The sequence below is a fragment of the Myotis nattereri genome, assembly GCF_964212035.1.
Source record: "Myotis nattereri genome assembly, chromosome: 8".
Lineage (NCBI taxonomy): Eukaryota > Metazoa > Chordata > Mammalia > Chiroptera > Vespertilionidae > Myotis > Myotis nattereri.
Genome location: NC_138083.1, coordinates 92363810 through 92387735, shown reverse-complemented (window position 1 = coordinate 92387735; position 23926 = coordinate 92363810). Strand labels below are relative to the sequence as shown.

General features: G+C 43.8%; 1 protein-coding gene across 1 annotated transcript in view; it reads right to left on the bottom strand.

Moving 5' to 3' along the window:
* The window catches only part of CHST9 (carbohydrate sulfotransferase 9), a 134353-nt gene extending 126321 nt beyond the window's left edge, over positions 1 to 8032 (bottom strand). Inside the window, exon 1 of the mRNA XM_081096679.1 lies at positions 7838 to 8032. Coding sequence (XP_080952805.1) covers positions 7838 to 7937 — 100 coding nt within the window. The 5' untranslated portion in view covers positions 7938 to 8032. The remainder of the gene's footprint in view (positions 1 to 7837) is intronic.
* Positions 8033 to 23926: the final 15894 nt, after the last annotated feature.

Below are 23926 nucleotides of genomic sequence, written 5' to 3'. Positions count from 1 at the left end.
ATCAGAGCGCCTCTGTGGGTGTCTCTGTTTATTTGCTGATATCTCCTTCGGACACACAGCGACAGCCACTGGGAATGTAACATGGTAAAGGGCCTCCAAAGGCCATTGGATGGAACTCCACATTCCGTTTCCAACTTTTCCTACGTGGCCATGAAACAATGATCCTGCCTCTGTTAGAAACGAAGCATCGAAGCATCGCAAAGGGCGACGAAGCCTCTCCGGGGGACACCTTCCCCGCCTCAAGGAAGACCTTTCGTGAGGGGCAAGAGGGAGAGCTAGAGTCATGGACGAGCTAGAGCTACAGGAAATAGGAATCCTGCTCTGTTAACGCGATTGTTTTGTTCTGACTCAAGAAAGCACATTCTGACCTAAATGCTCCTGGCTGGGAGTTGTATGCCTCGGGACCTGGGAATTAACCTCAAAATGCGGTCCATTCTCCTTATCCGAGAACTGCCTATCATCATGGAAAGAGGAACAACCTTGTTGCCAAAACAATGGAGTCCTGGAGGCACCCGCCCTTTGCAGCCCCAGCCTGCATTGTTGGTAACACCCATTCCCCCCTTTGCATACCCATTCTTACTCCTTTTGGAGGACACTGGAGACACAGTGAAGTGACCACTGAAATCAAGGCCTGGAAGTGTGGGGGCAGCGGGAGCCGCAGTAGTGACCAACATGCAAGTCCCCTGCCCTCAGAAAGCACATGTTTTATTGAGAGAGGTGAGCCGTATGTAAATAAAAAGAATGATGATGAATAGAAATCAGCGCCCGGAAGTAACTGTTAAAAAACAATGGGACAGGTGCCGGGAGGGAAAACATCAGCGGTATCTCATCTACTTCGCATGGGATCTTGAGCTGCATCCTGAGGATGTGGAGAAGCCAGCCATGGAGCAGCTGGGAAGAGAGAACAGCTAACTCAAAGGCCCTGAGATGGAAAACCAATAAAAAGAAGGTGAGGGATTGGCCGGCCTATGACCTATGAACCAAGAAGGTCACGATTCAATCCTGGGTCAGGGCACATGCTCTGTGGGCTCCATCCCCAGTGTGGGGCATGCAGGAGGCAGCTGATCTGTGATTCTCTCTCATCACTGATGTTTCTATCTCTCTCTCCCTCTCCCGTCCTCTCTGAAATCAATAAAAATATGTTTGTTTGGTTTTTTTTTAAAAAAGGAAGGTGGGATATGGTGGCATCCAGAAGTGGGTAGCGGGAGCATGTGTTCATTTGACTAAAAGAATCCTTGCTGCCCTCATCAAAATTAGAGGAAGTGACCAAAATTAGTGACTTTTAAAAGAAGAGTGATTTTACATTCCTGAGTATGTGGCCGACAGTGGCATCTCGCCCTTCCACGCACAGGTGCTTAGCTCCAGCTCAGACAAAGGTTCCCTGGAAGGAAACAGAATTTCAATGCAGCAACATCACAGCCAGAATGAACAGCCTGATCTGGGGGGAAGGAACACACTTTCTTATCGCAGAGGCTCAAGAGGAAAGAATGACACCAATCCAGTCTAGAAGCACAACGCCATAGGCCGCGCAATACATATAGTCTGAAAGGAGCAAGACAGAATCGCCTTAGAAATAGCGAAGCAGGGGCCGGTTGCTTGGGAAGTCCCGGACCAACTGTCCGAGAAAAAGCCATGAGGTGGCTTTACTTTGGCTGAAGTCGGAATCAGGTAGCTACTTCCTTTCACACAGGAGGGTTAAAATGTAACCTGAACCTACTGATGTTTACTGTGATTCTGCAAAAGGAAAAAATTAAAAGTAGCCATCTGCTTTGGCTAATAGCATGGAGGATTTAAACAGAACCCTGATCTCCGGGAAGTTTATATCATTGACCAGAAATAACACATTTCTAGGCCAAGTATGTTCAGGATCAAGGTCCTATAGAGCTCAGATTGGTGGCAATGACTTTTGAAAAGATGGAACTATAGCTACATGATTCTATCTCCAATAACTCATAACTAAGTAATTGATGTTGGATGCTAATGTTGAGTCCTAAATTAAATTCACAAATTAGTATGTATTTAGTGTATATCAGAAAGAACTCATAGAAATCATAAAAAAGGTCCTGTCAGAGATATGAAAGAAAAGTCAGACAAGTGGATGTTTAAGATAAACATGTACCCATTAAAGTGAAAAAGTTATTGGTTATGGCAAAGCATCGTGAGAAAGAACAATGCTGGAGGCATCACACTCATGATTTCAAACTTACAAAGCTATAGCAATTAAAACAAGGTTACTGCTATAAAAACAGACACACAGATCATTGGGACAGAATAGAGCTTAGAAATAAACCCACACACATATGGTCAGTTCATTTATGACAGAGTAGCCAAGAATATGCAATGGAGAAAGGATAGTCTCATCAATAAATGGTGTTGGGAAAATTGTACAGCCATAAGCAAAAGAAGGAAACTGGACCATTATCTCACACCTTACAGAAAAAGTACCCAAAATGAACTAACGACTTGAGTGTAAGACCTGAAACCATAAAACTCCTAGAAGCAAACATAGGCTGTAAGCTGTTTGATGTTGGCCTTAGTGATAATTTGTTGAATCTGACAGCAACAGCAACAGCAACAAACAACAACAACAAACCCAAGTGAGAGCGCATCAAACTAAAACATTCTGCACAGCAAGTGAAACCATCAACAGATTGAACAGGCCACCTATCGAATGGGAAAAATATTTGTAAACCGTATACCTCATAAGGGGCTAATATCCAACATACATAAAGAATTCATACAGCTCAACAGTAAAAATAAAATTAAATACTAAACAGAAAAATCTAGATAGTCATTCTCTCAAAGAAGACATACAGATGGCAAACTGGTACAGTAAAATGTTCTACACCATTAATCATCAGGAGAATGCAAATCAGAAACCACAATGTGAGGTCATTTCCCACCTGTGACAATGGCTGCCCTCCAGAAGTCTAGAAGGAAGTGCTGGCGAGGATGTGGAGAAAAGGAAACCCTTTCGCACTGTTGGTGGGAATGTAAATAGGCGCAGCCACCCGGAAAACAGTATGGAGGTCAACACATTAAACATGCAACTACCATGGGACTGCCCTCTGATTCAGCAACTCCATTCTGAGCATGTAGAAGCTTTAAACAGGGGAGTGGTGTAACTGGATCTACATTGTAAAGAACAGGTGTCACGCGAGATGATCTTGGCCTTCTCTAAAGCTGAGACTCTGACTCTCGTCTGATGGAGTCTTGCCCCTGTCTTAAGCGCATACAGAACGGCACGTGACACACCTCCTGCTGTTTCTTCTATTTAACAGCAGCTGGGGGTGGGGGGTGGGCGGAGAAAGACCAGCCTTGGGATTTACCCTGAGTTGGGCCTCCTCATCCCTGCCCCTGGCTGGTGCTCTGCTCCTGTCCCCGCCCCCCCCCCCCCCCCCCCCCCTCCGTCCCCGTCCCTGCAGTTCTCCTCCCAAAGCTGCTATCTGGTCAGCATTTTCCTCACTAAAACCTGATTGGGCTCTTGCTCCTGGTTCCGACTCATTATTTGCCTCCTGATGGAGGGCTGGCTCCTTTCTGCCACAATGGACTGGCTTCTTGTACCAACATCTTGGCCGGACTCAGGACCATCTTACAGTCCACGAGGCCGCAGTGGCCTTGAGGACAGGGATTCTGTCTGCCCTCCATCAGGCCTCTCTATTTTCCAGTTTTGGCACCTCTGGTCTGTAAGTCTTTAAAAAGCGTGGTTGCATGAATGGATACCCTGACCTTGGGCAGCTTGTGTGGACATGAGAGCCCTCGGGCCCAGCTCTGCTCTCTGCACCCCGTCCTGTCACCCCCTTCTGCTGCCACTCTGTGGACAATGGCTCCGTGCCGGTTAGATCCTCCCAACTCACAGCCGGGGCCAGGCCCGAGCCTTTTATTTTTTTCTTAATCAGCTAAGGCCCAGGCTTGGGATTGTTTTCTGAAAACTGTTTAAATATATATTTTTATTGATTTCAGAGAGGAAGGAAGAGGGGAAGAGAGAGAGAAACATCAATGATGAGAGAGAATCATTGATCAGCTGCCTCCTGCACGCCCCCATTGGGGATGGAGTCCGGGCATGTGCCCTGACTGGGAATCGAACCGAGACCTCTTGGTTCCTAGGTGGACGCTCAGCCGCTGGGCCCCGCCGGCCGGCGTTTTCCTGAGATTTTAGCTGAAAAACTCGGGAAAAGGCCATGCTGCCCGCGCCCCGCCAGGACCGCCAGCGCAACTCACAGGCCCTGGGCTGCTGTGCGCCCGACACCACGGCGAGCTTTGTGGGCTCTGTCGCCTTAATCCTCACTGCAGGCCTGTGTGCAAGCTTACTGCTCCCATTTCACAGAGGAGGAGACTGAGGCTCAGAGACGCCAACTTGCCTAGGGCCACACAGCGGAAAGCGGAGGTGAGATTTTCAAGATTCCTCTGAATATAACACTTGTACTCTAACAACTAGAAAAAATGGTACAAAATGAAATTCCTAATAATACATCACATACTGAAAATTAGCACGAAGAAATGCATAGATTAATTGATGACGGTACTGAAAAATGGCTGTTATTATGGAACTCTCTGCTGTATAATTGGATGAATTTAATTTCTCTGTCGTACATTTTTCCTCTTCACCTCCAAAAGTCTTGTGTATTCATAATATTTTTTACTAGCATATCAGAGCATATTTAAGTTTTTTTTGTAATTCTGAAGCATTTTATTTTAACAGGAGAACCCAGAAAAACTAGGACAGTATAAAAAATAATCCATATCTTATTAGATTTTAAAGGCCTCAAATAAAACATATGAAAAGAACTTACGAGTTCTCATATTCAACTGATATGGATAAGAAATCAAAACCATTTCAGATTTTTAAATCTGTGCAACTCACATAAGGTCTCAGGACCCAAAACCAAGCCATCTTCCATTCTTTACATGACACTTATAAAGTGACCAAAGGATAGATTTTCTAATTTTTAACTTCACATCAAAGCCCCCAACCGAATATCTTCTGATTGAAAAGAGACTGCCTTTAACGATGTTTGATTCTCCTGATGTTATTTGAAAAACACACGTGCACCTATCTACCTGGAAAACAACAGAATCACCACCCAGGTGCTAGCCTGGTTGAGGGCAGAACTCTACCTGGAAGTCTTCTTGGAGAAAAAGAAAATGTTTCTTCAGTAAAACAATCATCTAAAGGAATCCTGTCCTAAAGTTTATGCTCACTGTCATGAGTAGACTGTGAAATAGTAGGTAATTCATTTAACAGACATTGAGAATCAGAGAAAGTACTTCTAGCAAATTACAAATAAAGATGAAGAGAATAAACGGCAAATGTTTTATCAGCCCATCTTGACCAGGGAAAATAATTTCCCAACTTGGAAAAATGATGAACTCAATTAAGAATCCAACTTCCCGAAGAGGTTACAAATCTATGAACTTGTGAATGACGTGAGGGTACCAAGTCAGCGATTTAAAACCATCTGCACTCATATTTGGGCAGTTAGCCTGGCCAGTGTGGCTCAGTGGTTGAGCGTCAACCTATGAACCAGGAGGTCACGGTTCAATTCCTGGTCAGGGCACATGCCTGGGTTGTGGGCCTGATCCCCAGTAGGGGGCGTGCAAGAGGCAGCCTATCAATGATTCTCTCTCATCATGGATGTTTCTCTCTCCCTCTCCTTCTCCCTTCCTCTCTGAAATCAATAAAATATATTTAAAAAAATACTTGGGCATCTGTTACATGTTTATCTCATCCACTTTCTTGGTGAAGCTCTTTCAGGGCTCCTGAGAAGGAGTAAAATCAGAGCGTGGGTCACACTTTGAAAACTCTTAGCTTTGAGCAAATCACTTGAAATTTCTGAGTCTCAGTTGCTTGTATTTGTAGTCTAGGGCAGCCATCGCCAACCTTTCGGACCTCACGGACCACCGGTTGGTGCCTGCTGGTCTAGGGGTAACATGATTCACCCTTTCCCCTCCCAGAAGCCCGGTGGGGGGTAGAGGCATGGGCTCAGAAACAGCACAAACCAAGCCAGGTGCAGATTTCCCTACACATGTGAGGCCCTGGGTAAGTTTTGCCTGAACCTCCATTTCCTCGTCTATAAACATAGAATATCAAACTCATTCACACATCGTTAGGGTTAGAGAAACTTTATGTAAATATTCAGCTCTTATTAAGCGTTCAATAAATGGTAGCTACTGATGCTTGTGAACAAACTCCTCTTGTAAACGGCATTATATGTAGAGTATGGCTTGACTGCTTCTTCAGATACCATGTCGTTTCTTACTGACGTGACTAAATCATAGCACTTCTCCATTCGTCTGTCTATATGAATATATTTTCTCTTGCAGGTGGGAGACCTGCTGTGACACCTTTCTGGTGAAATATGTCAGAGACTATGACATTAGCCAACCTCCCAATAATGAGAGCTCTTAAGTTTTTTCTCCTCTGTGCATTCTAGTGTGCGTGCTGCCGGAAGTGTTAAATCTAGTCATTCATTCTTTTATTTACTTATTCAACAGACACCCACTGAAGGCTGACTATGTGAGATCTATGCTAGAAGTTGTACTGCAGGAGGAATTAGCCTATATACTTCATCACAGATGGTTTCATTACATATTATAAGTTATCATGATAAATTATTGTAGTAGTATAGAAAACAGATGATATTATAGTTTATGTAAATTGTAATGGGAATTAAGAATGACTTTTGGCAACATGTTACATATTCTCTAGGAAGTCATATGCAACCTCTTTCCCCAAGGGTTACTATATAAATTAAATAAATCCTCTGAGAATTAACCAAGGAACGGCATTTAAACATAGAAACCACTTTTAAAATGGTCATATGAGTGATTCAATATTGAATTATCTTTCAGAGTAGATTCCTAATGGCATTAAATCCAGAATAATTTTTACAATTGGAAACAAGAAATTGTTCTTCTGTTTTTACTTTATTTCCCTTAACAATCATAAGCCATCATCTATTTATGCTAATGGAAAAACAACTGAATTTCACAACACCTGTGTGTGTGTGTGTGTGTGTGTGTGTGTATGATGCTCTAAAACATTTCCTTTCATCATTATAAGCATACTCCATTTCCTATTATCATTATTAATGTATCCACTCTAAAGCAACTGGGTGCTCCAAAGTGCAGAAATTACAAACTAAATGATGAAAATGTAAGTACAGCAGAAACCAGCCAACTACTGCTTTTGGACCAAATCCGGCCCATCGCCTACTTTGGTAAGTAAGTTTTATCAGAATACAACAACCTGGTCCATTTGTGTACAGATAAGCTAGGGCTGCTTCCTGATACGCCGGCAGGGTTAAGTGGTTATGATACAGACCGTGTGGCTTATAAAGCTTAAAATATTTTCCAGCCATTCATTTGCGAAAAAGGTTTGCCATACCCTGCTTTAAAGTAGAGGCATTAAAGAATTTCTACATCATTTTTGAGTATCAACACAACAATTAGGAAGGAACCAAGAGAGAGAGAGAGACAGACAGACAGACAGACAGAGAGTTTGCTGTAGTTGCGCTCCTGTTCGGCTTGTGCCCAAAGCTTAGCGGACACACGCAGGTGGGAGAACAGCGACCCATCTGTGCAGACAAGTTCCCTGTGCGCGGTCCCGGCCGGGCTGCGGGGCCGCTGCGGCTCCCACCTGGGTAACAAAAGTCCAGTGTCCCCGGCCCCCAAGCACAGGCCGCGGACCTGTGCACCCCCTTCTTTCCGGAGCGAGGGGGCTCAGCTCTCTCATGTCGGTTGTTCTCAGCCTGTGATGGCTTTCCCAGGCCTGTCACCATCGCAGCCCATGTAGGGGCCACGGCACTGCGACTCCCAGGGGCCAGGACCCCCTTACCTGCGCGCTGCTCTTCGATCCGGACCTGCAGGTACATGAAGAGGAGCAGCCCTGCCGTCCCGAACATCAACACCGAGAGGAAGAGCCCCTGGGGACGCATGGCCCTCAGATGGCGGCGCTCCTCCTCCTCGCTGCGCCCCGCATGGTGCTGGCACCGAGCCGCAGTCCGTCCTCTTCTCCTGGGCGCGACCCGGAAGTAACCTGCAATGTCCAAGCACCCACATTTCACTCCGGTGGCGACACTTCTTGCCAAATATGCTCTAACCGTGCCGGTGTCCATGCTGAAGGCTTAGGGGAGACGGGAGGAGCTGGCAGATGGCTCCAGCGGGCCCTGCTCCACTGTCTGCCGCTGCCTTACCCGGGACTGGACTGCCCTCGGTTAATGAGGAACAGCCCGGCACTTAGTGGGGCAGCGTGGCCAGACATAGGCCTCTTCTACCGGGAGAGGAACGCAGGGTTCGGGCCACCTGACATCTACATCGACTATGAATGGATTGCATTTCCAAAGACAGGCCATGGAATGAAGGGGAAAACCCTTCACGTCCTATGGATATATGAAGTTCAGAAATGGAGAGTCAATGGTCATTTCCCTCTCATGCAAAAACAATAGATTTCTAAGGCGTACAGGGTACATTTAATATCACGTAAGGGCATAAAGGGATAAATATTAAAAGGTCAGCCTGGCCAGTGTGGCTCAGTGGTCGAGTGTCGACCTATGAACCAGGAGGTCAGGGCACATGTCCTGGCTGTGGGCTCGATCCCCAGTGTGGGGTGTGCAGGAGGCAGCTGATCAATGATTCTCTCTCCTCATTAATGTTTCTATCTCTCTCTCCCTCTCCCTTCCTCTCTCTAAAATCAATAAAAACATATTTAAAGAAATAAAAGGTCAGAGTTCAGGGATGTCTCTCATAATATAACATGAGAGTACAGAATCTACCTCAGGGTACAGACATCTGTCTCAGGAATAAAGGCTTGCTTTATTTAAAGAAATACTGAAATGACTTCGTTTTAGAACAATTTCATTGAGTGTAATCTTAACTTTAAAAAAGAAGTTGTGCCCACTTTTGAGAATCTAGTGAAAATGTAAACATCTCCTTAGAAACAACGAACACACACACCATCTTGCATAAGAGATCAGCTTGTTTATGAACCTTCACTGAAACCTGAGCTAAGAAGCCCCATCAACTGCCAAGCAAATACGAGCTCACCAGTTCGCCTGCTTAATGAGGCCAAGGTCATGGCCTTGTGTCTAATGCAGGTGGAAGCCTAGGGCGCTGCTGCTTGGCAAGGCCACACCCCCTCTCGGACGAGACGCCTGTGTTCCCTCAGTGGGAAGACACAACAGGACTCACGCTGCTGCGTGTAACATTCTCTTTCTCCCCCGACCCCTTCAACCACCCTCAAAAGCTCCCAAACCCTGCTTTAAAGTAGAGGTTTTGACTTAGCCTTTGAAAGAGGCACTGGGGAGGTGTCGGGCAAAGCCAAAAACTCCTGTGGGAAACGGCTAGGCTGGTGGAAGGGTAATAGCTACTCGTGGCAAAACCAATTTTCACACCAACGCTGGCCCCCAAAGGTAACGGCTGAGGTCAGAAGTGGAAGTGAATGTCCGAGAGCCACCTCCTCATTAGAAAAAAACAAATTCACCAGCAAAGGAAGTCACATCGCAAGTACATTTCCATGATATTTTAAGGATTATGCCGGAGGGCCGGTAGGAGCAGTGGCTGTCGCCATCACCCCAGGATCTTTCTGGAACCCACTCTGAGTTCCCTGAGCAAGGGGCCATGGCTCACATTTCCACAAGTGCTTTCGACAATTGCAAGCATTTCTTGATACGGGCAGTAGAGGAAGTTTGTAAATAGGTAGAAGAAATGGTTGGTTTGATAGGCGATATTTTGCTCTTACAGTGATTCTAAACTAAAACATGACGGGCTTTCCAAGCTCATGGGCGAGAGTCAGTTCCGGAGGGACAGGTGCGATTTGAGATTCCAAGACCGACTCGCTCAAGGGGAACTGTGGATGAAGGGCCCTCTCTCCTCTTGATGCTAAAGTTAAACAATGACCAGCTAATCCCTGGGCGCACGGAAGACTCAGGCAGGAGGAAGCCAGTTAAACAAAACCCACTACTAAGGAAAAAATAGCTGTTTACAAGAAGAAAGAGCCTTTTACAATCTGTCTACATAATTAGCACTTACCCCAGAAGAGGGAGAGTAAAAGAAAACATGTAAATCAGAACAGATCACAGACCTGGGGGAAGGGTGGGTGTGAAGCTGAAAGCAGTGTGTGTGTGTGTGGGGGGGGGGGATGTGGGGTTGCAGAGGGACAGTGTTACCTAGGATGCCGGAAAAGAAGTAAGAACTTGTCCTTCCTTCCTGCAGGAGATGTTGCCACCCGACATAGCCTCCTGGGCAAGAAGAAGGCAGTAGAAACCCCCCAATTGTTATCAGGGCAGATGGGAGTAGGATGAGGGATGAAATGCACAAGGCAGGAAGGCAGTCTGGTGTGAAACAGAGGGATCCCTTAGATTTTCTCCCCTCTCAGTCCATTAACCCGACCTTGGCATCAGGAAGGCGATGGCTCTCATTAAACAAAGGTGAGGCAGAAAGAGCAGCAGCATTGCTTTAGGCAAAGCTGAAGGTCACCTGTGAGGGGAAAGCACACCTAGAGCGGACATCCACCTCCCAGCCTGCGGGAAAGTGCTGGCGACTGGAGATGGAATGACTCAGAATAATGCTACTTTATGTGCAGCATTAGATGTGCATTCAGGTTTCCTGTGTTTTGTACGGCTCCTTCCTCTCTCTGCTCATAAGTACAGTCCCTTGAATCCAAGAGATGCTCAGTGTACTGTGCTGAACTGAATTTAGAGCTCTGATAATTAATAAGGCAATTAATTTTCTAGGTGTACTTGAAAATCCTTAGTCCTAACCTCCAAATGGAGAACTGTGGACTATTAAAATACTGAAAAAAAGGGTCTGCATGACTTTATTAAAAAAATACATATTTGTTGTGACTTGCATATCCTATTGATTTATCCCCAACAGCTACAGGAAGAAATATAAAAACAACTGTTCTACTCTGTTATCTCTTTCCCAACACTTTAACAATTATTATTTTTGAGATGGGCAACATCACTAATCCTCAAGGAAATGCAAATCAAAACCACAATGAACTATTACCTCATGCCTGTTAAATGGCTATTACCAGAAAGTCAGGAAATAGCCAATGCTGGAGAGGATGTGGAGGAAAGGGAACCCTTGCACGCTGTTTGTGGGAAGGTAAGTTGGTGCAGCCGCTATGAAAACAGGATGAAGGATCCTCAAAAAATTAAAAATACAACTACCACATCATCCAGCAATTCCACTTCTGGGAATTTGTCTGAAAGAAACAAAAACACTCTGTTGAAGAGAAGAGATCTGGACCCCCTGTTCATAGTAGCGTTATTTATAGCAGCCAAGGCAGGGAAACAACCTAAGTGTCAGATAAATTGACAGATAAATGGATAAAGAAGTTGTGGTTTGTCTCTCTATCTATCTATGTACCTATCTATCAATCTATTTAGAGAGAAGAGAATATGATTCAGCCATAAGAAAGAAGGGAATCTTGCCATCTGGGAGAACATGGATGGACCTTGATTTACCAGCTAGTCTTGGACAAAAACATGTGATAGACTCAAACTCATGAAATTGTTTGGGACAATTTGCAAAGACGTGACCAGGATTTGGGGAAACCAACAAGGGACAGAGCAGTCCCCAAGCGTAAGTAACGCAACCACTCCTAGAAATGAAGGCAGGAAGCAGGAAGCTAAGCCTGGAGCGTGAGAAGGGGCTGGAAGGAGAAGGGTGGCTGATAGGAGCTGTAGCCATTGCCCAGGGACACAGACACCATGCTGCAGCTGGGTGTCAACGAACCAGAGAATCACCATCCCATCCTCAATTTCCTCTGTCCTTAGATTTCCCATCAGTGACTCCCACTGAGCAAAACCAGCTCAAAGCCCTATGACCAGGGGCCCTTTAGGCAGCACAGGCCGGGACCTCTGTCCTACAGAGCAGGGATGGGTGGTGTTGAGCTCAGCTTGTGTTCTCTATGAATTTTCTAAGATAACATTCTCTCCTTCAAACAATAAAATTATTCTTCCTGCCAAAACTTTAAAGTTATGCTTTCCATATTTAGCGCTGAAATCTACCTGGAATTTGTTTTTGTGTACATTATAAGCTACCTATTCCATCTGGATAGCTATGGTCCAACTCTATTAAGTAGTTGGATTTTTATTTGGTAGGTGTTGTGGGCACATAAATATTGTAAAAATGTGTAGTTTCTATCAATCATAATAAAATTAAATTGGGATATTTAATGATATTTAGTCTAATGATATTTAGTCAATTATGGGCAGTGTTTTATTTAAAAGGAAAAAACCTAGATCTTATTTAGTTATTATAAAATGTGTAATAACCATAAAACAATAAATCTTGACTGAATTACTTTTAATTGGCTAAGGAATGTGACCTTTATTTACTATTTATTACATTATTGTTTTTATGATTTTAGAAGTTAAATAACCCTACATTGAACTATTTTATTATAGAACAATTCCTAAAATTTGATAAGCAATTTCTACATATTTTCACCTAATCCTCAAAAAATGCAAAGGTTTTTTAAACGTTTTTTAAATGTATAAACTTTTATTTTGAAATTATTTTAGACTCACCTAAGAAGAGTTGCAAAAATAGCACAGCGTCCCTGTGTACCCTTAGCCCAGCTTCCTCCAGTGCCAACCTTTTACATAACCAAGGACCTTTATTAAGACCAGAAACTTGTCAATAGTGTATGTGGAAGGCAGAATACTGCCCCTGCGCCCCCCAGAGAGGTTCATCTCTTAACCATTGGGGCCTGTGACTATGTTCCCTCCCATGGCAACGGGGAATTAGAGCTGCGGATGGAATGGAGGTTCTGCTAATCAGCTGACATGGGAGATTATTCTGAATTACCTGGGTGACCCCAATGAACTATGAGGGTCCTGAAATGCGGCAGAGGCACGCCACAGGGGTCAGAGGGGCGTGACCTGAGAAGGACTTGCTCTTGTTGGCTCTGGAGCTGATGGAGCTAGAGAAAGGGAACCAGCAGCCAAGGCCTGCAGGTGCCTCCAGCAGCTCGAAAAGACAAGGATGGAGCCTACCTGGAGCCCACGAGAAAGAATGAGGACCTGCTGCCCAGCAGTCGTGGCTCAGTGGTTGAGCTTCGACCTACGAACCAGGAGGTCACGGTTCGATTCCTGGTCAGGGCCCAGCCCAGGTTGCTGGCTCGATCCCCAGTAGGGGGCGTATGGGAGGCAGCCGATCCATGATTCTCTCTCATCATTGATGTTTCTATCTCCCTGTCCCTTCCCCTCTGAAATCAAAAATATATTTTAAAAAAGAAAGAATGAGGATCTGCAGATACCAGGATTTTAGCCTGTTTCAGACTTCTGACTCAGAGAAGTGTACGAGAATACATTTGAGCTGTTAAAGCCACTGCATTTGCTATGATTTGCTGTGGCAGCAAAGAAAACTAATATCGTACAATACTACTACAAAGGAACGTTTAAGAAAAGAGAGTTTGTCATATTGCTATGAACAGGTAAGAATAATGCTGATCTTTTCAAGTTTTTCCACATGGTTTCTCACGTACAGTGTTCCATGTTCTATTCCTGTAATAGCTCAAACAGTAGACGTAATTTACCGTCCAGAAGAGAAAGCCACATTCCTTTGCCAGACACTAATTTATAGGTGTTTCCTTACACATATTGTTGCTTTGATTTCCTGTATAATTTATTGAACAGGTACCTTCTCCTTTCAGCTGTTGTAATGAAAAGTTAATTATAATTTAAAAATTTTAACAAGACACGGCTTTGCCCTTATAATCTTTGTTTTAGAAAAAGTTTTAAACTCTCATTTTGCATTGCAGTGTTCAAGGTGGAGTCATTGAAGAAGAACAAAAATAGATCTTTGAAGACCGCATAAGACTAAAAGCAAAGGCCCTCTGCAAACATTTGTTTGTGTTAGAGAAAGGAAAAGAAACACCCATAGAGATTATTGTTCAATGGATTGCTCATCTCACCCCTCACTGTTACTTGCTCCACATTCTACAATTTTAAAGTGTTAAAAGATTCCAATGTGTCGCATGTGGATGATACAACAATACCGTTGAGTTTACTCCTGTTTAAGCAATTATAAGAATGTGTAACATGCATTATCCACCAGTCGGGAATCACCAGGACCACACTGAGTAACACGTCAGTACCCAACATGAATTCTGTTTTATTCAAGGGCCCTAGGAAGACACAGGGAGTCCTTTTTGGAGTCCTGGGACAAGCCATGGCGATACAAGAAAATGGTAAGTTGCATCCTCACGTCTCAGATGACTCGAAGGAGTTATCAGCAGAGATTATATCATACGAAGCAAGGGGGCTAACAAGTATAATGAAATAACCGAGTTTTCGTTGTTGTGGTAATTAACACTGTAACCTCGGAAGTGCTGCATAACAGACAGCTGCCAGCCCATGACTGGGATGAACTGAAATCTCTAGGTTACAAGCAGGAAGTGGGATGAAAGGCTATGCAGGTGGAGGCTGCGCCGTCTGCCTCCCTGATACCTGTTCTGCTCCTCTCTGAGGAAGCCACACAGTTCTCAACAGCCTGTCCGACCTCCAGCCCCAGTGAAGGCCCCTGATCTGTTCCCAGCCTCACAGAGCCTTCTGCTCTGTGTGTTTATAAGAACACTTGTCACTGGACGTAGGGCCACTCCCATAATCCAGGACGAGCTTATCTCTAGATCCTGAACTTGATTGCATAAGCAGGGACCCTTTCTCCAGCGAGGCCCACAGGTCCCAGGAGTGAGACCCGGACATGTCTTACCGGGGATCACCATCCACCCACCACACCAGGTGGCCCAGGCCCTCTGGCGACAGGGATTGCTTCAAAGGTGATCGAATCAGAACAAAACCCGGAGCTTTGGTCCGGGGAAGGATGTTTTCTCTCCCAGGGAATGTGAATGAGAAAGCCACAGTTCACTCTGCTGCTAGAAGCTGCGGGCTGCCCTAGGAAGGCCTGCCTAAAACCCAAGGCAGCAAGAGGGGCCGCAGCGGGGGAATCCGAGAAGCAAGAGGAAAGGGTCCCACTGGATCCTTCTGCACGCCTCTGCCTCTGAATTTTAATTTTGAAAAGCCAATAAGTTCCCTTTATTTTTCAATCTATTACAAAGCAATTATAAGGGTAGTAAGAAAGCTAAGGAATGAGATATATTTGGGATGCAGCAATTTTGGCAGGATAATCAGAAATAAATGAAGTAATCATAACATTTACTGAGCAGTTATTACATTCTGGGTGCTATGTAAGCATTTCATATTGATTGTTTAATTCAATTCCCACAGTAACGCTGCCATCTTCCCCATTGGACCATCCACAGGTCCAGCTCGCAGAACCACAGAGTCTGAAGCAGAGCTCAGTGAGCGACGAGGTGAGAGGGGCGGGTGGAGGCAGACCACAGAGCGCCTGGCATCAGCCTGATCCGACTCGACCTGTCCGGTGGACACTGGGAAGCCACAGGCAGGTCGGAAGGGAGTGGCGTGGTCAGGTTTGCATTTTGGGAGGGTCACGAGGCTTGAAGACCGGACTGAAAGGAAGACCAGAGGCATCAGGGAGAGAAAGGACAGCCATTGGGCGGCCAATCCTCAGAGCAGAGATGGGACCGGATCATACTCGTGTCCAACAATCTGTCCGTCCTTTGTGTATGCACATCCTCCTGTCTTTCATTACTGGAGGCAGCTTATTGCAGCGATGCTAAGGATGTAGTTACTTCACCCAAATTCTATCCCACCGACATGCCTACTATGCTAATGTGTTCTATACTGTGCTTAAGCATAACGACGCTGGAGCCCAAGGGCATGGCTTCAAATCACAGCTTGACAACTAACCAGTTTGTGACACGGCTTATTATGTCACCTGTGTGTGCCTCAGTCTCCTCACATCTGAACTGGGGATAAAAAAATACCTACCATGTGAGGGTGCTGGGAGATACGCTACTACGCGACCAATATTTAGAAGAATGCTTGGCCCACAGAAGGGCTCTACACTATTAAAATGTCACTATCTTTATATTACAGATGACCAGCTGTAGGACGGTAGTTCATCCATAAGTATTTGTTGACAGATCGGCCAGTTTTACTTCAAACCACAGTCTATTTTTACTGTGAGAGGTTTATTCTTTCAATTCAAGCCAAGTCAATCCAATCAATAAACATCCATTAAGCCAGAATGTGACCCAGGCCCTGTGCCAGGCACTGCAGGCAAATGAGCAAGGTTTCAACTCTGTTCTTCATCAGAGAATGTCTGAGTATATCTCTTCATAACCTGCACAGGTTGGTTCTAGTAGAGCCTTCTGGAACAATTCATAACAAATCTGTTCTCTCATTTACATGACAGGTTTTCCAATTATTGAAGACAGTGGTCCTTAATCCTTTTTTGTTTTTTACTCCAGGAAACATAAATATACAAAACTCCTCCAGCCATTTCTTCCGGGACCTGGCTTAGAAAACTCAGTCAATTTAATCACCTCCTTCCAGACACATTCACATGTGTTCATGCTTTTCTTTAAATGCAGGGCTCAGGAGTGGACACAATGACTCAAGCATGACTGAAAGGGGGGTAGTGTTGTGAGGATCAGCACCGTTAAAATAATGGCCACACCTGAGTGCGTCCCCAGAAAGAGTGGGGGAGTGAAGCAGGTCACAGGTTAGAGCCTCTGGGGCTTCCGTCTGTCCAACAGCAGCAAGACAGAATACCCTTCCTACAAAATTGGAAGCAATGGATTGTGCAGCAGGAAACATGTCACAAAGAAAATGCAATTAAGAACCCAAGATAGAATATTAGTGTTTGATGGGCTGTCATTGATCGATGTTCAACAAATTGTCTAAATAGATTTCCAAATCAGTATTTTTATGGTGAGACAATAAAACATAGGTTGTTTTATTAGTACTATTGTTACTGGTTGTTACATCGATAAAGTGTCTTTTACATGTTGTCACCTATATATTACTTTATTGCTAAATTCCCTCTTCTGCTTATCACAGTAGTCATGAAATCCTTGTAAAGGTATTATATTTATAGAGTATCGGCTTCCTTATACCAGACATGTTGGGTAGTAATTTTTGTTAATGATTAACTAGGCAGTCGATACCTATAAGGAAGATTGTTTTTTCTCTCTCATTATCTGTTGTCTAGACATCTGATGTGCTGCTGTTGTATAATGTCTCTTATAGAAAGGGTAATACTACTTTCCGTGGAATAGTAGCACTCCATGGCTGACAGGAAACCCTACAAGACACCAGAACTGTGTACCAGTATATATCCTATGTGATGTGGGTCTTACAGACAGTGGTGCTGGTGAGCCAAGCACTCATGGCTGGCTTTGGGCATCGCATGCAAATATGTACTTGATCCTCCCCGGTGCTCCCTGTCTCTCCTCTTGTTTCACATTCTAGCCCTTTTGCGCGTAGCTTGTGCACATTTAATAGAAAAATAAGATGAACTGAAATGGCAAAGGTGCTAACCTACAAATCTTGGTTTAAAAAGAAAAATAAAACAAATCTGCAAAAATATCTACTGACAGAAGAACCATACAGTAAGCTCTGAAGGCATTTTCAAAGAACACACCACAGACAGTGCTCATATGACAATATCAAAGTAACTGCCTCGGGTAGTTATTGAAATAAGTAGAGATCTATTTGGAAGCTTGAAATGCTGGCAACAAAGGAAAGCAGGAACAATACATAACCCTGAATATCAGCATTCCCTATAAAAGCAGGAAGTACAACAAAACATGTAAAAAAAATATTGTGAAACCTCAAGGACTCTACACAATTATAAATAGTGATGGTTTTAATGCTATTATGGTACTGGCTAATTTCAATTAATTTAATTAACTAATCCATGAAGAGGATTTCTAGTTAAATGAAGTCAGATGGAACTCATGCATTCCCCTCTTCAAATTCCCCTAAAATAAAGAAACATTATATATATATATATATATATATATATATATATATATATTTACAAAAATATAGAGAAGGGAAGAGGAGAGATGATTACAAGAGACTGAGAGAATAATAAAGTTTTAAAAGATGACATGCAGGCAGAGGAGTGATGATCAATCTAAAAGCTGAAGGTCATAAAATGCTGAAATGAAAGTGTTTCCATAGATGCCAACAAGACACAAGATACTGTGTGCTGTAGAGCCCAGGAAGGGTACCCTCGTTCCTCCAGAAAAGGTGAGGCAAGCGAGGACCCAATAGATGGCCAGAGAGAAGCAGGGCAGAAAACAAAAAGGGAAAATAACAAAACAGAGAAAAAGTTCAAGAGAACCATACTTTATATCCTTAGAGAGATAAGAGAGAAAACAGGTCCCATCAAAGCAGGCTGGAACCCTATCTCTATATATAAAAGCCTAAGCCACTGGCTGACCAGCCAGTAACTGTGACACACACTGACCACCAGGGGGCAGATGATTAACGCAGGAGCTGCCAAGCTGCAGTGACTTGGCAGTTTTGGTTCTTGGGTGACACACCTGGAACCAGAGAGGAGGGAGCTTGATTCCAGGGTTTGTCACCCTCTTGTAAGCCGGGAGATGTTGGAGAGCCGGTTTCAGCCAGATCTTGGCAGGCCAGGCCAAGGGACCCCACCAGTGCACAAATTTGTGCACCGGGCCTCTAGTGTTTAATAAAAAAAAGTCAGAGAGGAAAAAAAAAGAGCTAGAAGATAAGGTGACTTCTCAGAAGGTAGAGAAAAATGACAGAGATGGAAAATTGGACAAGGAAAAAAAAGCTAAGACATAGGATTCATCGAGGAGATTCAAAATCTGAATAATAGACATTTCCGGCAGATAGAACTGAGAAAGCAAAAGAGAGAAAACCATTAGTGATGTGATTTCAGAAAATTTCAGGGAGCTGAGGGACATGATTTCCATATTTAAAGGGGTCACTGAGTACTTAGCACATTGGCTAGGAAATAAAGGGGCATCATATTGCCATTTCAGAACACTAGAAACAGAGAAAAGGTTCCAGCTGTTGTCAGAGAGAAACAACTGGAACCTATCTAGAGGATCAAGTACCAGAATGACATCAGACTTGTCAGTAGCAATCCTGGAATCTAAAATAAGGCCATGGAACAAAAATGACTTCAATATTCTCAAGTAAAATCATTGTAATCAATTACTAACATCACTTAAAACTCTATTATATTCTACCCAGGTCTCAACCAAGGGTGTGGGTAGAATAAGCATTTTCAGAAAAGTTCTCAAAAAAAATTTACCTCCCAGAAAGTCACAGAAGGTCCTGGCAAAGCAAGGGAGAAAGAAAAGGGGAAAGAAATAAGATATAGAAACAACAGGTCTAGCAGAGGAGTCAACAAGAGGAATTTCTGGATGGTAGTGAAGGACGAACCTGTCAAACAGGTTTCGAGGGCAAGCAGCTCAGGCTGGAGGACAGAGGCTTGGGAGAAACTTTTTAGAAAGATAAAACTGTTGGCTGGCTGATTTGTCTAAGTGTCCAGAGAGGATATCCAGACAATGATGAAGAGTTTGCCTGAGTCCGTGAAAACAACCCAGAACATCAAGCAAATGAAAGAGCACAATGCTATTAACTTCAGGGAAAGTAGAAAATTCAGGAAAGGAAAAAGTAACTGAAATGGCATGGCCACGCTGTGGATGACATTTGCACTGCCATGATTATGAAAACACTGACTATGCGTCTAAGCAAGATGCTATCACTATTGTGGGATGATTGGAGGGTTGGGAATGACAAGGACATATATGTGTGGTAAGATAAGGAAGGAAAAGGACTAAATGCTCTTCTTTTAAGGTGGAAATCAGTAAATGTATAGAAACTAAAATATCAAGTTCCAAACTGTGGCTATTATTTAGGGACAGGGCCAATAAACACCAAAATATGGAAGTTCGCATGACTCAGAACAGGAAGAGCCAGAATCCAAACAATCCAAACTCGGATTTGCCTGTTTCCAAACTCCATTCTTTCCACTAACCTTCAGTGGACTGCTCACATGAAACCTACCCAGAGGGATGCCAAAATTATGAAATCTATTCAAAGATGCTCAAAAGGAGTTAATTTACTCTTCTTACTAGTTCCCAAAAGTCAGAGCTAAGTAAACTGATCCCCTAAGAAGGCTATAAAGTGCGATGTGTCTTAAGAAAACACTCTATTTCCCTACACTGACATCATTACATCTTTTAACTGTAACTAAGGTATCACCAAGTGGACACGGACATGTCTGATGAGCTGTCCTGTGGTCCTCCAGGCAAGCACAGAGAACTTCCCTTTCTGTGGTTATTTCCTTCTTGCCATTGAGAAGTTTGCCTTTTGAGCTCCAGACCCCTTCCTGCCAGGGCTGCTGACCGTTCTGAAAGGGCTCCCACCCCTGGCTCCTGTGGTGCTCTCTGCTTGTTCAGCCTTTAACAGCTTCTCCCATTTTTCTTCCCCCCCCCCCGCCACCCAGAGTCTGACTTTCTCTTCTCTGCTCAGTCCCCCATGAAATGACCTCACTTTTGAACATTCAAAAATTTAACCCACGTTCTAGTTCCAATCACTCACCAGCGCCGTCTCATATTTCTAAAGGCCTGAAGGACATTTCCACTTGTATGTTCCGCCATTCCTCACTCTTCTTAACTGGACCACAATTCTTATGAAGATAAACAAGCCCCTTCCTGAGATGGCTCTTGTTCACCTCTTATCACTTACACCTCTACCTCAAACTTCACCCTCAAGGCAACGGAACTAATGGATTTGTAGAAATTAACCGTATTCCCTTTTGACTCTGGGCACATGAACAGAAATTCCCTTTTTCCTTTTTCAGATCCTCCCCCAACCTCCAGCTGGCCCTTGTTTGTTCTTTAGGACTCTTCTTGGAAGTGATATTCACGGTACCCTCATGCCAAACACAGTTCTTTAGACAGAATGATGGCATAAATATCTTTTGAATAAATGAAAAAAGACTCCTGAATAAATGACTTATTTCCAGATAATATCTTAAATTCAATACAAATAATGCTGCCTGATTGAGCTTTTTTAAAATGTTGTTCATTAAATGTTTTCCCTTTGCTTAAAAAGACACCATGTTTTTTGAACCGTCTGTGTGGCTCAGTAGTTGAGCGGTGACCTATGAACCAGGAGGTCATGGTTCGATTCCTGGTCAGGCCACATGCCCGGACTGTGGGCTCTATCCCCATATAGGAGGGCATACTGGAGGCAGCGAATCAATGATGTTTCTTTCTCTCTCACCCTCTCCCTTCCTCTCTGAAATCAATAAAAATATATATTTTTAAAAAAGTTACCAAGTTTTTAAACTAAAGTAGAAAACTCATGTCTGCCTTCTAGGCTCTTCATAAGGTGGTCACTACACCTCTGCAAACTAACTTCCGGCTGCTCCCCAGCAGGAAGCCACCTCTCAGGTCTACTGAGTCCTGAGTACCCTGTGCCAACCTCCACACCCGCCAGTTGGTTTTTGTTCTTTGCACCTCTGTCATGGGACTTTCTGCTTTTCTGACTCTCTCTCCTACCAATGGATGTGTCAAAGCCAGCTTCTCCCATGAAGCTTTCTTTGAATTCCTCTAGCCCAGTGGTTGGCAAACTCACTAGTCAACAGAGCCAAATATCAACAGTACAACGACTAAAATTTCTTTTGAGAGGCAATTTTTTTAAACTACATAGGTAGTTACATTGTTATTAACTTAATTAGGGTACTGCTAAGGCTTAGGAAGAGCCACACTCAAGGGGCCAAAGAGTCGCATGTGGCTCAAGAGCCACAGTTTGCCGACCACGGAGCTAGCCCATGTCAATGATACCAGCAACATCTTAGCCATTCATCAAATGTGTGCTGATGATGTCATTTGACAGGCATTGTCTATTTTAGGTGCTGGGGCACAAAAGTGAGCCGGGAAAAAGCAAGAAAACAACTTAGAGGAAATTAAACATGATCACAAAGTGTGACAAGTGCTAACAACAGGGGGCAAGGCAGAGAATAGTGGTTATAGAACCAGCAGAGCTTCTCTAGACATGTTCGTTAGAGAAGGCATCTTTGAAGAGATGATGTTGAAGCCAAGACCTGAACAACAGGAAAGAAAGACCTAGTCAAGTGCAAAGCTGTGGTAAAGGGAGCGATGCGCCACAGAGTGCCTCACGCTCGGACAGAGAAAAGGGCTCCGCATGTTCTAGGGCAGTGGTTCTCAACCTTCTGGGCCTTTAAATACAGTTCCTCATGTTGTGACCCAACCATAAAATTATTTTCGTTGCTACTTCATAACTGTCATGCTGCTACTGTTATGAATCGTCATGTAAATATCTGATATGCAGAATGGTCTTAGGCGACCCCTGTGAAAGGGTCGTTCGACCGCCAAAGGGGTCGCAACCCACAGGTTGAGAACCGCTGTTCTAGGAGGTGAAGACATCAGCATGGCTAGAGCTGAGTGAGTAAAAGGAAAGTGGTCTAAGATGAGCTTGGAAAGTGAAGCAAGGCCCCACTAGGTCCTTCCGGAAACATTTCATGGGCAGCAAATAGCTACTGAACGGTTCTAATCAGTGCAGAGAAAGGAGTAGATCCCTCTTGCAGCTGATCGAGGAATGGATTCAGAAATGAAGAAGACAATAAGGAGGGAGGCTGTTGTAGGCTGCACATGTGGATATGATGATGGCATGGGTCAGGGGAACGGCAGTCGAGATGGAAATAAGTGAAAGAACTTGAAATTAACTTCTGAGATGACATGGGATGGAGGAAATCTTCAAAGCAGAAAACCAAGAGCTCAGTTTCGATCGTGGCGAATTCCAGATATTTATGACAAAACCAAGCAGAGGCATCAGAGTTTTAAATATGCAACTCAAGCTCTCTGTGGCGGACAGAATTCTAAGATGAATCCTGAAAGGCCCAGCCCTGTGTAGTCCCTTCCCTGGAGTGTGGATGAAGCCTGCCATTTACTTCTAATGAGTAGACTGTGAAATTAATCTCCTTAATTGGTTGCCTTTGAGTGAATTAAAAGAGATTATTTCAGCCATGAGAAAGAAAGAAATCCTGGCATTTGCAACAACATAGATAAACCTGGAGGATATTATGCTAAGTGAAATAAGCTAGACAGAGAAAGCCAACACTGTATGATTTCACTTATGTGTGGAATCTAAAAAAAAAAAAAAGTTGAACTCATAGAAACAGAGTGTAGAACGTGGTTACCAGGGGCAACAGGGTTGGGTAAATGGGGAGTTGCTGGCAAAGGGTACAAACCTTCAGTTATAAGATGAGTAAGTTCTGAGGCTGTAATATACAGCATGGTGACTATAGTTAATAACACTTTATTATATTCTTGAAATTTGCTAAGACAGTAGATCTTAAGCATTCTCACCACACACACACACACACACACACACACACACACACATTCTAAAGGTAACTTTGTGAGGTGATGAATGTGTTAATTAACCTGATTGTGTTCATCACTTCACAGTGTAAACATATATCAAATCATCATGTTGTATGCAATGAAAAAGATAAATAAAATAGAGCATGCTGGGTGTGCGTGACCTAATGGGGTGATCTCTTTAGAAGAGGGTCCAGGACTCCCCGAAGTTAGAGATGCTCTCCTACTGGCCTGGAAGAAGCAAAAAGCTGTGCCCTTTGACAAAGGAGCAGAGGAAATACAATGGAGGAAAGATCATCTTTCAACAAACAAGGCTGGACTAACTGGACATCCACATGCAAAATTAAAAAAATAAATAAAAAACACCCTACACCTAAAACCTATACAAAAGTTAACTCAAAATGAATCCCAGACTGGCAGGAATACAAAATGGAACCATCATTTCAGAAGGCAGTTTGGCACATACAAGCCAGAAGTCACGCTCCTTGATAGTTACCCAAAAGGAGTTGAAAGCTTAGGTCTACAAAAATCCTGCCCATGATTGTTTAAAGCGTGTTTATTCACAATTGCCAAAACTTGGAAGCAACCGTGATGTCCTTCAGGAGGTGAAAGGTGAAAGGTTAAATAAACTGTGGGCCACCCAGACAC